The sequence below is a fragment of the Neltuma alba genome, unplaced genomic scaffold (genome assembly GCF_004799145.2).
Source record: "Neltuma alba isolate B1F8T4 unplaced genomic scaffold, ASM479914v2 tig00012921_pilon, whole genome shotgun sequence".
NCBI classification, from domain to species: Eukaryota; Viridiplantae; Streptophyta; class Magnoliopsida; order Fabales; family Fabaceae; genus Neltuma; species Neltuma alba.
This window is the reverse complement of record NW_021637288.1, coordinates 7,836-24,391: the sequence shown is the minus strand read 5'-3', so window position 1 is coordinate 24,391 and position 16,556 is coordinate 7,836. Positions and strand designations below refer to the sequence as shown.

The window sequence follows — 16,556 nt, the reverse complement described above, 5'->3', positions numbered from 1 at the left end:
TTCTAACTAGTCTAAATCTCCACCATAAGAATAAGGAGACAGTTACAATTCGGGTTCTTGGTAAGATGCATAGCAAGCACTTTGACGGACGGCCTATCGGTTCAAAATACAATATTAACAAGTTATCGCGAGCAAACTAGTTAACAGTTAACAATATTACAATATTTCTTTTATTTAATGTAAGGAAAATCAAAGCAACACGACCCTATGCTGAGGTTTGTAACGGATGTTTGCTAAGGCTTTTCCGAAAGAGCCTTATGAAGATTGCGAGGGGCTCAAACCAAGCTTTTCAGAGTTGGCATTTGGCTCTCCAAAAGCTCCCTTTTGCTCAATATTCTATCAGATGTACAATCTTCTTCCTATCCAAAATAAGGGGAAAAGGTTATTTACTATACGTGAAATTCCAGCTAAATATAGATGAATTTGGATGATGGCAAGTGTATCCTCCTACGTGATTTAATTTGTAGACAAGCTAAATATTCTAAATGGTTTCCTTTTTGTTTGGGTTAATTTTTCTGAAGTCATATTCTCTTGCACTCAGTATGCCTGATTGATGGCTACCCCTTTGAAGCATGCCAAGGAAGCAGTTTGAAGAATGCTAAAAAGTGAACGATCAACTGTTAAAAAAAGAAACCACGCGTATAATTAGTAATACTCACATCCCCAGTTGCAGCGGCTAATAATGCCAGAAGAGTCACTGTAGCGCTCTGATAATCAGTTAAAATCTTGAATGACGACTCATCTAACTTGTCCTGCAATTAGATAAATATCAGAAGAATTGTGGAGTAAAGTCATGACGAATGCCATTATTTATCAGGTACTATTGCTGAGTTGCATTGGGTGATTTCTGACAGGTAGAGATCTACAATTGCTGACCAGAACATAACGCCATTTCAAGCATCATTTCTTGGTTGGGTACCACCGGCAGGTATTAATCCGGTTTTTGCATCGATGTCAATTTTAAAACTTTCACTCAATCACTTATTGTTAACAAAAGCGGTAAATAGGAAATTTTGATATTAACAATTGAATCCGGCCTTGGCTGATGAGCTTAATGTGGTTATTATCCTGATTTATTTGTTTTGCCAAAAATGTTGCAATTCTCAATTTGGGTTTAGCAATTTGGCTGTGACTTCCTCTCCTCTCAGTACCTGCACAACTTCAGTCTTTATTTTAATTTTATGAATTATACGAATTAATACTAAATCCAACTGATAAAAAAAATTACTTACCTTGAGTTGGGAGATGGCGACGGAAATGGCCCTTCCAGGGGCTTGAAGTGCTTTGTGGTAAACCTAATCATTAAAGCATCCACGTTGGCAGTGGGGGTAAAAAGGAACTTCAACATATGAGAGAAAAGATGGGAAAGATGTGCTCAAGTTACCTGTACGTAGAGTAAAGACACAACTTTGGCCAGAAGAGATATTGGATCAGTCTCAACAGAAATTTGAGATGTCAATTCCTGCCAACAGAGATGGAAAACATACAATCAACCATCACCAACATACGAGCAAGACTCCGTTAATCCGACCCCAAAAATTTCTTCTTACACAAATATAAGCATTAGTACCTTACGGTATGAGTGTAGAAGTGTTCTTTCTAATTTCTTGTCAAGCTTTTTCAAAGACAACCCACTGGAAAAATTAAAAACCAAACTACATATGAAGGTTCAGATCACCACTGTAATGCTAAAGTTCCTAGTACAAATATAGACAGATTACCTCTCTTCTGCTACCTCTCTAAAAGCATCCATAAATGTTTCCACCCGCTGTTGCATTGAGTATTCAGATATTAGTCATACAATCATGTATTCAAACATTACAGCAAGGTTTAAACAAAAAACCCCCCGGGGGGGTGTTTGGGGAAGGGAGCAATTCCAGCCGTTAGCTACATGAAATTTAGACTGCAATGTTTGCGGAAGGGGTCCCACCCCGTCAACTTGACTGAAGAAAACAAGAAAATGACCAGCTGCTGGTCCTTGAAGGCAAAACACTGACCTTTCCCTCCAACGCTTCAACAACACCAAGAGCTTTTTTACCAAGCGCACCTGGTAAACTCTTTGACTGCAAGAGTGAAAAAAATGCGTGAGAAATTTGAGGCCATGTACGTATTCCTCCTAAATGGAAGTTGCACACACAGAGACACGTGTATGTATATAAACAGTGGCTTATTTATTACAATTGCAGCTCTTTCCCCAGGACTAAGTGTGAGCAAATCCGAATTTGAAGCTTCCTCCACTTCAAGCCCGCTCTTTAACTTGTTGTGCTCATCCTACAGATGATGAACATAATTTCTGTATCATTAAGAAAAAATGAAAGGAGGAAAAACTATAATGTATTATATTAACAAGTTAACTTAGAAACGGCCATTAGACAATACCAACTTACGAAGAAGCATATCCACCATAGGGGCAGCTACTGTTCTCACTAAATGCCTATGCAAAACAACCTGGGTATCATAGAGGAGTTAATTTTTACGCATTTCACCAACATTGTAATATTTCAAATTAGTTATCAAAACTTACGGAGGTTGACTGATCATCTTCAAACAATTCTAAAGCTTTTTCATAAAGCTGCATATTTAAGAAAGACTGCGAGAGAAATAAACAATCAGCATAGGACAATATGCATATAAGGATCTTATAGATGCATATCATTATATTTTCATAATGCAAGCTTAGAAGTTACACAGAAAGCAAAGAAGAGATAATTGTAGCGTGAAACTGCCACTTTAGCAGGCTAACCTCATCAAGTTTCTTTTGCAAATTATCAAGCAAAGATTTCATTCTTTCTGCATTTTCTGTAAACAATGCTTTCTTCTTCTCCATCCAAGAAGCCATAATTGTGGGCCTTAAATGATTAGCCAAAGGCCTCAGAATTGTTTCAGGATCATCCACGCCTACCAGATTATAACATTGCACGTGAGAAGATTGGGTAACATATTAATGAGAGAAACAAATTTGAAGTTAGAATTAACAGACATTGTTCTTCAAAATCAGGAACCAAAGTCATAATCTTCTGCATAATCCACTCATCTGAAGGACTCCTGAGGCTATCCTCCTTCGTTTTAAGTGATTCTTTCCTAGAACCTGTTTTTGAATCTGACATTTGTGAGGAAGATGTATCCTTGCCCCTTCTCTGGCTTCTTTTAGATTTTGTGGAAGTCTGCTCTGGAATATCTGCAGCACTGTCAGACACAATTGCTGCTGCGTTCCCAGTAGCCTTTCCCTTTTTCTTCTTTGATCCTCTATCGACATGTTTAATGGCACCGCCATCTGTTGCAGTTTCATTTGACTCACTTGATCGAGTGAAGTCCTGCCCAACTTTAGCTTCTTTCGCTGCTTGCGAATCACTTAACATTTTAATGCCAGAAGACCCTGAAACACCTAATGTTTCCATTTCTTTCACCAAGTGTTCACAGATGCCCTAGTTGTTAAGGAGAGATAATAGTATAAGCAGTCGGAAACTGAAGGAGAGAGGATCCTCTGCTGTGCCTAGCGCACTATAATTTGTTCTTTTTATATTTTTAATTTTATGTTTTTTATTTTGGCAGCATAGATAGCAGAAGATCCAAAATCAAACACAAAAATAGGCATAAATGTGGCTTGTGAGATTAACTACTAAAGATTAAGACTAAATAAAAGGCTATACCTTCATAAAGCTGAAGCTCAGAACATAAAAGTCCCCAAAAATGTGTGCTTTGTTAGACTGCAAAGAAACATGAAGTATATGAACATGCAAATCAACTCTGTGAACATACATTTACCAGGTAAGTGAATATTACCTTAAGAGCAGATTGAACAGATGGGCAGAAGTTCAGCATTTTAGATGCATCTTGAGGGGTGAAGGACGAAGGCAATACGGAAAGAGCATCACTCCTGCATCATTGCTACATCAGAATAGAATGCGTACAAAACAAGTTAACAGAAACATCATGCCTGTCACTTAAAAGACCAAGGACACAACATATGGATGCATTAAGAGTGATCCTTCCAAGGGCTTCAGGTGGACAAGAAAAAAGGGATCATTTGCCATCATCCAAAAGCTACATCGTGCTGATGTGTGACTAGAAAAGAAGTCAAGAGCCTTGCAGACATTTTTTTAAAAAATTTTCTACCTCAATTAGGTGATATAGAACCACATAATTTCTATAAGATTGACAAGAAGGGACACAAGCAGCGAAAAAAATAAAAGCACAGCCACCATCAAGCAAATTCAAAATTCACCATATCAAACAATTTTTTTTTTTTTTTTTGAAATAATCACTTTCAGATGGGTGCTGAATGGTGTTGGATAAGGCTCTGTTGAGCAATTAGGTAAGGAAGGAAAATAGAAACTGCGGGTAAAGAAAAGGGGGTGAAAACAAGAATGTGTGACAGTTAAGGCTCTTACCAACTACCACGCTCAAGGGCATCCTCAGTGGCAGCATCCAGCATCTCAATCATTGATGGGTGGACAAACATTGTATCTAGAGGTATACCTTCAGGATATCTGGACTAAATTGCATTGCAGGACAAACTTCATTAACTAAAAGTTAGACAAGCAATGCAGCTTGAATTATTCAACTCATTAGTCCAAGCTGTTACTTCAGACAATAAAGAAGGCAATCTAGTAGTTACCTGCAAGAATTGAATGGGCTGGGGAATTCCCAGTTTCTGTAGAACGTCATAGCTAATAAAGGAATTCTGTAGGATAGGAAAGAGAAGAAAATAAGGAAACAGCAGTTGAGAAAAGTGTTTCTCAAACTTAACAATGATAAATGTACAGGGCATAAGAGAAACGGTAACATAGTAATTATCAAGATCCAAAAAAATTTGTAAAAACGATTTTAGGTCACAGTTTAAGCAGACAAAATATTTGACATCTGAATAAGAGTAATTATCCAAATACCTGTGAAAAGAATGAATCTACAGATTCCTTTTGAGCAATGGCAAAGACCTGTCAAGTGATGCAAGAATTGGAAACCATTTAACTTCTATCTCCGCTTAGTGCAATCATAATACTTGCTTTATTAACAACAATCATTAGTAGCTCCTAGTGATTGAAATATCAATTCAATCACTTGCATCCAGGTATGTTACACATATGCATCATTGTTTATTAATGTCACCCATAGGGCCACTCAAATTAGACGATAGTATAATAATAAACCGGAAATACCATATACAGAAAGTATTCTGAACCCTCCCTATAGTTTCAATTGAACATAATGTGGATCAGAATTAGTTCAATAATTAAGAAGTGAAGATTTTTAAAGGCCTAGATTATCTATAAAACATGGATACAGCAGTCACTGTACCGATTGTGCCCAATGGATGCGAGAATGTCACTTACCGCAGGTGTCCAATGTATTCCAGCACGAAGTGCCCCTAGAATCTCACTTTCCTTCACAAGCCCATTAAAAAGTGACTGGAAAAAAGCCCCTTCAACAACCACGCTGCTGGTTCCATCCATTGCTTGCAGTAATTGCTGTAACAAGCTCCATAACAATGACAAATTTGTCGGAACAGTGATGGCCCTGGCAGCACCTCGAACCATGGCACCAACACGAGCTACATAAGCAGGAGTATACAACTGCCCACCTTCAAGCCTTCCCTTCACCTATATTTAGCATCAAATCTCATTTATAACATCTTTATGGTCATTAAAAAAGTTAACCCGACAAGGAGAAACGGTCACCAACTCACCATCGTTCCAAGACGAGGCTCCAACATGGAGGCAACCAATTCCAGACCAACATTCAATTGTGCAGCAAGTTCGGTAAGTGCAATCTGACTACATTCCTGAAGCCTCTCATTAATTTCTTCAGCTATCGAATCCCAATAAGATTCTGACATAATTTCCCCCTGAACCAACATCATGTCTAGATGATCTTTTATAACGTGTTGAGCCTGCTTCTCAACATGGTATAAATCGACTCCAGTAGCGTCAGCGAGATCAATCAGAGAAACACGCCCTTGCTTCTTAATTTCAGCCACCATCTCATTCCTTAGTTGCTCCTAACAGTAAAAAGTAGGAATAAAAAACTAGAAAGATCATAGGACAATATATGAAACTCGGGGAGGGAAATGATCATCCTTCAAGAGGTTAAAATTTAATTGCGAACAGGCAAACCTAAATTATTCTTTATTTCACAGCATTTCATTTTTCTGCCAATCGAATGTGCTAAAACGGAGTTGATTAAGGAAGCAAAACAAAACTCTCTTCATTAGATTCATCCCAACAAATTCCATGGAAGCAAAGTGACGGTATGAAGTAAGAAAGCATACGGGAGTGATGTACTCTTTGCCAGAGACGGTGTGAAGAAGGTCGAAATCGATGATATGAAGCTCCTGCAATTTCTGAACCAATTCAACGACATTACGCTCCGATAATCGAATATTCGACTTTGCCTGCTGTGCGAACTCGAATTGTCTTTGCAGCTCAAGCAATTCATCATCCATGATCGAACGCACAGATTTTAGTGAGAGATTCCGCTTTCCCGAGCCTTCAATCCAATGTGGCGTCTCGATCGCAAGAAAAAATGTGTTCGGTTTATTTCTTTCGTCTAAGAACAAGAAATCTACGCTGCCCCATGGAGTCAAGTGAAGTTGCCGCTGGGCCAGTTGAAGTATATTTTAGGCCCACTTGTTTATGAGTTCATGCTCCATCATCCAGAAACGAAGTTACGCCGGGGGCAGTTTTTTTTTTGTTTTAAAAAAATGTAAATAACATAGCATACCAAGTCAAAGCAAGCCTTGGGGCTAGGAGCCCTTTGGTTCAATTCATTCTGACATTGCACCTTCGTCGTTAAAAAAAGTCGTTCGAATTTTTATTTTAATTCTAAATATAAAATTAAATTTTTTTATATTTATTTTTTTCACAATATTTTTTGTAATAATGATAATTCTAACAAATACACTTAATTAATAAATATATTTAAAAAAATAACATATATTTATTATAAATAACTAACTTAATTGATTTTCTCAATCTATTTAAATTAGTCAATTAGCTCTTATATTAATGACTGGAGGTAGTGATTCCTAGTATTTAACATTACATGCTATCAACGGAGGTTAGGTCTTACGGAAGGGATTAATTTTTTACAGTGTGGCAAACCAAGATTCAAATCTCCACTAACGCTATGTTTGGTACAGGGTTTTCGGAGGAGAGGGGAGGGAAGTTGCTCCCCTCCCCTTGTTTGGTTGGTATAATTTTTTTGAAGGGGAGGGGAGCTCCTCCCCTCCCCTCGTTTGATTAAGATGTTTTTTAAAGAGGGGAGGGGTTTTTCTCCCCTCCCCTTCCCTTCTAGCCTTCCCTCCAAAAGTGGGGTTTTTTGGAGGGGAGACGAGAGATGATATTTTAATTCCTTATATGCCCTTTTGATTTGTTAACTTCTAATCAGTCATAAACATTTCTACATAAGAAAGTTCTTTTGAGCATCTAATAAGAGGTTATTAAGATAATTATCTCCAAAATTAGTAAGCATTTGTAAACTTTTTTTCTCTTCTTCTAATTCTAAGAGGCCGTTGGTATTTTCTTTCACCTTCAAGGTCTTTTCTCTAATTGAAATCTATCACTTGTGAGTTTTTTGTCTTGATATTCTATAAGTGTGTGACTGTATCTTGTAAATCAAAATTAGTGAATTGTATTATATATATATATAGTTATATCTTAACAAAATAAAAAGTGAGAAAATTCATTTAAATTTTATGAGGCTAAAATAGTCAATTTTTTATTAGAACAAAATAAGGTATTATTAAAATTGCTCCCTCCCCTCCCCTCAAATCAATCCAAACAGGAGATCATTAAAATCCCTCCCCTCCCCTCCCCTCTCTCCCCTCCCCTTTGTAGCTACCCTCCCCTTTCCTCCCCTCCCCTCTCTCCCCTCCCCTTTGTAGCTACCCTCCCCTTTCCTCCCCTCCCCTTCCCTTGATTAAAATCCCTCCCCCCTTCCCTCCGTCGAGCCAAACATAGCGTAAGAGAAGTGCTCACATTTAATACCTGACAGTGTCTCGAATAAGATAGATACCTATACTTTACTTCAGGCTTTGTTTGGTTCAATGGAAGGGAGGGGATGTTAATTAAAGGAAGGGGAGGGGAGGAGAGGGGAGGTCATAAGTTTTGTTTGGTTGGAGGGGAGGGGAGGGGAGAGGAGATTTTTTGTTTGGTTCACAAGGGGAGGGGAGGGGAGGGGAGGGGAGGGAATTATACATTGATAAATATGCCCTTATCTTTATATTTAGACTGATTTATTCTTTTATTACAATATTTATATCAAAATTATTATTTCTGAATTTATCAATTTCAGAAAAACCAATTACCTCACTTATATGTGATAAAAAATTATGAAATAAAAATATAATATATATTAGAAAAGTGAATGGGAGAAAAAAAGACAAGACCTTAACTATATAATAATACCCTTCACATATTAGGAAATAAAAAATATATATGATATTAACAGTGTCATTTTATAATTATAATATATATTAATATATATAATTAATTAATATATTAACATATATGCATATTATATTTGTGTGTGTGTGTAACTGAACGACCGCGGAAGGGAATGCGAAGGTAATCATGTGAAACCAAAAAAATATCAAGAGAACACCACTAGAATATTCACAAATTGGCATGGGCATATTTGTCAAGATTCTCATAATATTTCTCTCCCCTCCAAAAACCCCCAATTTGAGAGGGGAAGAGGGGCACAAAAGGACAAATTTTTTTAGCTCCCCTCCCCTCCCCTCCACCAAACACATCCCCCTCCCCTCCCCTCAAAAAAACCCCAATCAAACAAAGCCTTGGAGAGAAAAATATTACGTGCCCACCGGCCCAAAACAGACTACATGCTCACGTTGGTGAAAAAAAGATTACATGCTCACATTCATACAGGGATATACATTGCAAAGAATTGATTCAATTTAATATGAATGTGAAGTCTCGTCCGAACAACTATGCCCTCTCCACTCTTCATCTTCCCTTCACTCTGTCTCTAACTTAGGCTTCAGAGTATATTGGAACATTTGTTTTTATTTTCAGTGAATAAACTACTCATGCAGTGTTTACAGAGGATCTAATTATGGAGTTAATATTGATCATATATATAAGACTTATTTCATATATTTATCAATTTTTTTCAAATTAATTCTTTTAATATTTTCCTAACAATAATCAAATAGGAGAGGTAGAAAAGGAATTAAGAAAGATACTTAGGATATTTTAGAAAAACATACTATCTCCGATCCTTAATATAAGAGTTTGTTTGACTTTTATTTTAGTCTTAAATATAAGATTTCAATCCACTTTGTCTCTCATGTTTATCAATTCTAAGGTGCAAGGACATTTTAAAAAAGACAATACAAATTTATTACAAATAACTAACTTAACCAATTTTTAAATCTAGTTAAATTAGTCAGTTAATTTTTATATTAAAAATTAGATGTAGTATAATATTAACTAATTTGACTAATATCTTTAACCTACTCAAATTAATTAATTAGGTTAAGAACTAGAGGGGTACTAAAAATAATTTTTTTCTTATATTTTTGATATCGCGTCAAACGCCCTATGTTAATACATTGTATTCCCGACCATTTTCCGGGCCAAAAAAATTCCTCATTATTTCATTAAATTCTATTATTAATTTTTGTATTACCCAGAGGAGCCATAACGCTGGTAAAAACACGGAAGAATTACAACAAGATCACAATAAAAAAAATTAATTGTCATTAGATTCTAAATATCATTTATTATCCTGAAACTTATTATTATGGCTAGTCTATTGTCACTGAAACTCTTTAATAATAATATTCCTTATTTGGAACTTCACAGTAATTCTTCTTGAAAAATCACTCATACGTTTTTTTGTTCTATCAAAAACATTAATCAGAATACATTTAAAAACTAAGATGTTTAAATATTGTGAAAGTATCACGTGACCTGAAAATTTAAATCATACATGTTCGGGGCATCACTGTACTAACTCCACAATCGTCCACGTCAATAAAAGTAAACATTATGGTTTTCCAGTAACAGCAATATCGTAAGAAATTAAGCAATATGAACTAAATAAATAATTTAAAAGAAAAAGTATAGATTAAATTAATTTCTTTTTATCAGGTCAAAAAAATTAATTTCTCTTTATAGAGATTAAATTAAATTTATGAAAACGGTGGGATTAGGCGGGACTAAATGCAACACAGAGATATAATTATAACATATTAAAATCATGACTGGTGACCTTTTTATTTTATTTATGAAAAAAAGTTGTTTCCAACTTTCAAAAATTATGTTTTTTTTTTCTAAAACATAAGTATCCTCTTATTGGGGATTCGAATCTTAGTTTACCACATTGTGAGAGATTAACCCTTTCTGCTAAACCCAATCTAAAAATTATATGGTAAAAATGTTCTTCTATCGCCTTATTAAATTCAACGTACCAAACACTTCGTAAAATTTTCATCTGTGTTTTGGCCTTTCGGGTGAAAATGAAAGCTTCCATTTCTTACTCTGCTGATCTACGACCTACGCGTCAGCCTGAACTGTGAAGGATAAAATTATCCACTGCGATTTTTATTTCTATTATTGATAAACATGAAAATTTTACGGTCAGCACATACATGTGGCTGCCACTGAGATCTAGAACCTAATACGACAACAACTAAAATTTAACATATGCATACTTTTTTTAGAAAAACTAAACCACCCATTAAAAATTTTGTTGGTGAAAACTTAAATTAGAGTACTAGTAATCTATGCATACAAAATTTGCAGACTAATAATACTTTCTACACATAAAAATTTATCACACCCTTGTTACTGAGAGACTTTTAAATGAGGAACTTTCCCCCCAGTTTTTCCTTCTTTTTTTTTTTTTTATTCCTACCCCTTTCCCTCAAAAAAGAAAATCGTGCATGGACGAAGTTACTTTTACTTGGAACTCATACATACTAATAATTCAAGTTAACCAATTGAAGAAGTAAAGACTTGTTCAATTATACGACTTCTGGTCCTACATATATTTAAGATCGGAATTAGTATTACTATTAAAGTGATAATTCATTTTGATATTTTTTTATTTTTTATTTTTGGTTACATGAGGGGCAGGATCGAACCCGCACATTACCAACACACGCACACACTAGGTGCCACTCCGCCAAGAGGCGGTTGGCAATTCACTTTGATATTTAATAATGAAATAAGTTTCATGGGGGATACGGACTCATCAGGCCAGATCTTTAAAAACATACGAGGAAAGAGTTCAAAATCTGACTCAGCCGGAGCGGGAAAAAACCCAAAAACACATTATATGTATATGTGTATCAGTCTGAGATCGTATGCAGTATAGTATATGTATATCAGTCTGAGATCGTATGCAGTATACAAGCAAGTGAAGAATCAATGAATCACATATAGACGAGTAAGCTACCTAGAAATATCAGTTCTTACATGCTAAACAGGAGCAATAAACAGCCAGAGTAAGCTTCTGAGATAGAAACTATACCTAACATGCCAAATCGTGAATCCCACAGGGTAACACTCAGCATAACATCAAAGACTGACAACTATAAGTCCTCGTAAACTTACATCAAGTATTCTTCAGGTTGTTGTCAGCCATCAATTTATAGAGGGCTAATCCACCTCGATGACAGCCAGGCATCTTGGAAGCCATGTTTTCTAAGTCGACCTGAGAAATACAAAACTGATGAGTAGTTTCAAGGTAGAAACAAGTTAAAATCAATTAAATGTATATGAAAACAAGCAAGCAAGCACATTATCATCAAGGGATGGATCTCATACTAACACTAAACGACAATGAGCATTAAATTACCATTGTGGCAGCATATAGCTGAGTTGACTCGTAGCCATCTTGAGCACTAGAATAAAACTGTTGAACTTCCTTGGAATTGAGACTGCATTTGATGTAGAAAAATGCAGCTGGTCTCACATTCAATTCTCTCCGTGATACTCCAATGAAAGCTGGAATGCTCTGCATTACACAAAGGATCAAATTTAGATATGATTCATGATGTCTGCCATAGCTAACATATGGAGGAAAGAGTAATCATTTCCTACAATATGTTCACGACATTCATATCAAATTAATAATGGGACTTACAAGGGATGAGGCTGGCACCCCAATTTCTTCAACTACTTCTCGAACTATGCTGTCAAACATCTCACGGGAAACGTTGTTGTTAATAGACTCTGTTAACTCCTTGCTATGTTGATGGGAAGCTACTCCAATTTCATGAGGCTGCCAATCAAAAGAAGTTTCACAATAAATTCCAGTCAAAATAAGAGTTGTTAATCTGACATATATTGGAAGGAACAACGTGCTTTTGATCAGTAGTCATTCTACCACATGAATAAGCAGATATCGCCGCACAAAGGATATCATGCCCCCATAAACAAATCAAAGAGCAATTTCAGAAGTATCTGCTCCATTTAAATTGATATCAATATTAAAGATAAATCAATTGCATTGATACTAATTAGCAGCCATTTAACAGATTTAAAATTTTATTTCTCTGTTAAATACCTCCGGATGACCTCCTGGGAAAACAAAATGTCCAGGAAATTCACCAACATTGTTACTTCGTTGCAATACAAGTATCTTCTCGTCAATAGTCTCCACAATTGCACCATTTCCCAGTGGACTGGCAGTGTGCTGACAAAGAACAGAATCATCTGAAAAAACAGAAAGATGGAAGCACTTAAAATTATCGGTAACATCAATTAGCACCAATGGAAAGGATAAAAAATTAAAGCTTATCTATTTTGACCCATCTGATTACCTCCATCATCATACAATTTGTCATTAAGACTCTTAATTAAAGTAATAAAACCAATTCACAAATGAAAACACCATGTTCAAGAAAAATTTGACAGGACTGTGCCTACTTTGTCCTTATAAACGCTAAATTGTAAAGAATCTGACTTAGATGCACTCTCTTCCTGCATCGGCTAATTAAAAATGAACTTCTCCGTCTTCTGGCTCCAAAAAAGTAATTGAACTTCTAAAGGACTTCATGAAGCAACAAAATTGTGTATAATTCTTATCTTTATACTACCCTGCTTGAAGTTGATCATATCACATGTTCATGGTTATCGTGTGAAGAGCCATACCCCTAGTGGTCAATGATTGCTGGTACTACCAGTACCTCCTCTGCTTTTGGGGCAGAGTGGACAATAGGTGATCATATGTTCAAAAAATTCTAACATAACAGTCCACTAGATCCACGTGGGCCAACAGAAAGATCTGTCTAACTACCTCAAATGCAAATTTTCACTGACTCGCCCTTTGACCTCCTGATAAAATATTGTAGCACGTCAATGGCATGCAACTTCTGGTTGACAGTCATCACACTTGCAGACCAATCATAGTCATGCTCCACTAAATAACTCCGATAGTCAGAAGTTAGATCACACGCTCCCATAAATTAAAGGACCCAAAACTATGGAATCACAGGGTCTCCATTATTGATAGGAGGGAGGGGGTGTTAATATACCTTCTGATGAAACCAGGAACCGTTTCCACAGATGACTTAAATTTGTCCCAACGAAAGTCCTGGATAAATTCAAACAATACTTGCTGAATGTAAGAAACGTGGATTATATGTAAATAATAATAGTAGCAAACAGTAAGAAAATAAAGTTCTGCTTCGCTAAGTGACACCACCAGAGAAATTATTCAGAGCCATATCTTCTAAACAAATTCAAATGAACTTAACGCTAATTAAATAGGATAGAGGTCAAGTGTAAATAAACTTTACAACTGTTCCTAGCAGAAAATATATATATATACTTGAAAAGTGCCAATTTATTTTTTGTTTTGCAATTTCGTTGCCGCTTATATAATCAGAACATTCTTGCTCTATTGAGAAGATATATCCTTTCTGTACAACACTTTCAATAATCAACAAATATAGCAAGTCAGAAACATGACTGTTTATGACTAATAGAAGGCAATAAGATCAGAAAAATATCTAAGGAACAAATTTTGAAGGTAAATTTTATAACTAATGAAAATCACCCTTTAAATGTAACAAATCACGTTTAACACGAATACTTTCAAGGATGGAACATTTACAAATTATTAGTCACAAAAGCATAGCAGATTCAATTACATTTCTTTAAATGTCAGAAATCATGTCAACAACAAAAAATCAAGAATGGATAATTTATAAATCACTGGTCAACTGCACAGGCATACGTAAGTCACTATAACTTACAATGACAAGCAAGTAAATAAAGACAATGGGGCAAGAACTTGGAAAATAGAGGGAGAGAAGAAACCTATAATCCGTCAAACCAAGGTGGAGGCATACATGAAGCTCGTGGTCAGATCCGCTTCCCCTTTGCAGCATATACCCCCCATACTGTAAGAGAAAGACCGTTAGATGCTGTGTCAATCTCATGCTAAAATTATGTTGTATTTAAAAAGTCCAATGTTCATCTAACTTCTATCTATATATTAACCGTAGCCAAGAAAACAAATAGTTAAAATATTAGCGCATAATGCTTGACACGCATTAACTAGCAAAAAGTATTGTTTAGTTCGGGAAAAAAATAACATGATGCAAGTCGAACAAGGCTCGAAATACCCTGAACTTCTTGCCATTGTAGAGTGAATTGTTTTTCTGACTCCTCTGCTCCCATATCTACAAAATAGAAATCGTAACTAAGCATAAAGATGGTTATTCAGTAAACTAAATCTGGACTCTGCGATAAAAATCGAATATTCGCTAAATTTAATCATGAACAAAGATCCAAATGTTCAGCACTAAAAACCGAGCAATTTAAGCAACATGCCATCAGCAGTAATGTTTTGTGCAAGCGGAAAAGCAACAGCAAGAGATCAAAGGGACGAATACGACACACCTCAGCGATTGTGCTCTCCAGGTTAGCATCAGGGTGGGGAATCCGATCGCAGGCATCGCTGAACACCACAGAAACCTTTAAGCAAGCAAGAAATGCGTGAAGGACAAGTCACATTTGAGCAAGACGCATTCACATCTAGATGTCATAAGAATGAGGATTCGAGGTTGAAACAAACCTGCGAGGGCGAAAGACCACAGGGACACGAGATCAGGAGCTTGAAAGAACAAGGATCCACGGCACTGTCTGCATGCCCGGCCTCCTTCTCCATCGGAATCTGGAACTGCTGAGACTCACTTCCCAGGGAGCTCGATGTTCGGAATCGATTGGGCTTTCTATTGGGCTTATTGCGTTCTTTTCCGTACATGGACTACGTCATATCTAGAAGACCAAAGAAGCTATGGGCCTTCTTGGTTTTTGCCCATTTACATCTAATGAGGAGAAGTCAACTAATAGGATTGGGTCTAGCGGAAGGGACTAGTTTCTCACAACATAACAAATTAAGATTTGAATCCCCACTGGGAGAAGTACTCACATTTAATACTCGACAGTACCTTGAATGAGATTACCTTTAATAGGGAATGCCTGTGCTTTAGCAACCAAAAAATAAAAGGAGAAGTCAACAGTAAATTCACATAAAATTAAGAGATTACTTCTCGCTGATTATCTTGTAATTAGTTTATAATTAGTACCTTTTTAAAACAATCATCTTTTCTTTTTTGAATTAGATAGATGCTTTGCTTGAACTTTTCTTTCGCCAAAAAGTCCGCTGGGCGCATTGGGCTTTGCTAGTTTATTACTATCACCGCTGTTAAACGTAAGAGTTAATTAAAAATTTTATTTTATTTTAAATATAAAATTTTAATTAATATATTTTTAATATTTATCTATTTTGTTCTCAAGTAATACCTATAATGATTGAGTTACTATCAAGAACTAATTTAAATACATATCATTTAATAAGAATATTTTAAAGAAGATAACATCTATTTATTATAAATAACCAACTTAACTAATTTTTTTAATATTAATAAATTAGTTATCTAGTTTTTTATTAAGGACAAGGGGAAATATAAAAGAAAAGGAATGGATTAATAAATAAAAGGGCTAGAAATATCCCACAGCACCAATAAAAACAAAAATAATGAAATCGCTCTCTATGGTTATTAATTTATTAATATTGTTGATGAGATTTACTTGGGTGGCAGCCCATGTTCCCTGTCATTTTCTTGAGTTGTGAAGATGTGATTGATGGCCGTTGCCAAGTGCCACGGCCCGCGGGCATTGAAAGTTATTTCCCCATTTTATAGTTGTAACATGCCAAAAAAAAAAAAGCAACATAAAAGAAATTAAAATTAGTCTTTTTGAATGGTTTGTTAAAAAAAATTAACTGACTTATTGCAAAACTGAGAGCTCTAATGAAGTATTGCAAAATGTTACTCTAATTTAATACTACCTCTTGTTCTTAATGTAAAAGTTAGTTTAACTTTTAATTTGGTTTTAAATATAAGACCTTAATTCATTTTGTCTCTCGTATTTATTTATTTTGTTCAAGGTAATTATTGTATTTGTTACACATGTTAAAGATTTTGTCAAATGTTAAAACTAATATATTAGATTAGTAAGGATATTTTAGAGAAGATAGTAATTTGCTACAAATAACTTACTTAACAAATTTTATTA

General features: G+C 35.5%; 2 protein-coding genes across 2 annotated transcripts; both read right to left on the bottom strand.

Moving 5' to 3' along the window:
• Positions 1–3: 3 nt before the first annotated feature.
• On the bottom strand, positions 4–6,575 carry LOC114732644 (E3 UFM1-protein ligase 1 homolog). The gene is made up of 20 exons (XM_028919963.1): positions 6,269–6,575; positions 5,687–5,998; positions 5,334–5,600; positions 4,890–4,937; positions 4,619–4,684; positions 4,392–4,495; positions 3,784–3,877; positions 3,651–3,707; positions 2,981–3,425; positions 2,744–2,898; positions 2,525–2,590; positions 2,380–2,448; positions 2,179–2,271; positions 1,998–2,063; positions 1,722–1,768; positions 1,571–1,634; positions 1,385–1,462; positions 1,233–1,295; positions 660–752; positions 4–359 (listed from the first exon to the last, which is right to left on the bottom strand). Exons 1-20 carry the CDS (start codon positions 6,440–6,442, stop codon positions 276–278), a joined length of 2,445 nt encoding a protein of 814 aa, XP_028775796.1. The 5' UTR covers positions 6,443–6,575; the 3' UTR covers positions 4–275.
• A 4,686-nt stretch (positions 6,576–11,261) lies between these two features.
• Positions 11,262–15,178, bottom strand: LOC114732648 (nudix hydrolase 9-like). Its single transcript, XM_028919968.1, has 9 exons — positions 15,052–15,178; positions 14,877–14,951; positions 14,600–14,656; positions 14,292–14,374; positions 13,505–13,563; positions 12,535–12,683; positions 12,112–12,249; positions 11,824–11,982; positions 11,262–11,679 (listed from the first exon to the last, which is right to left on the bottom strand). The coding sequence occupies exons 1-9, from the start codon at positions 15,142–15,144 to the stop codon at positions 11,581–11,583; spliced, it is 912 nt and encodes a 303-aa protein (XP_028775801.1). The 5' UTR covers positions 15,145–15,178; the 3' UTR covers positions 11,262–11,580.
• Between the last annotated feature and the right edge of the window lie 1,378 nt (positions 15,179–16,556).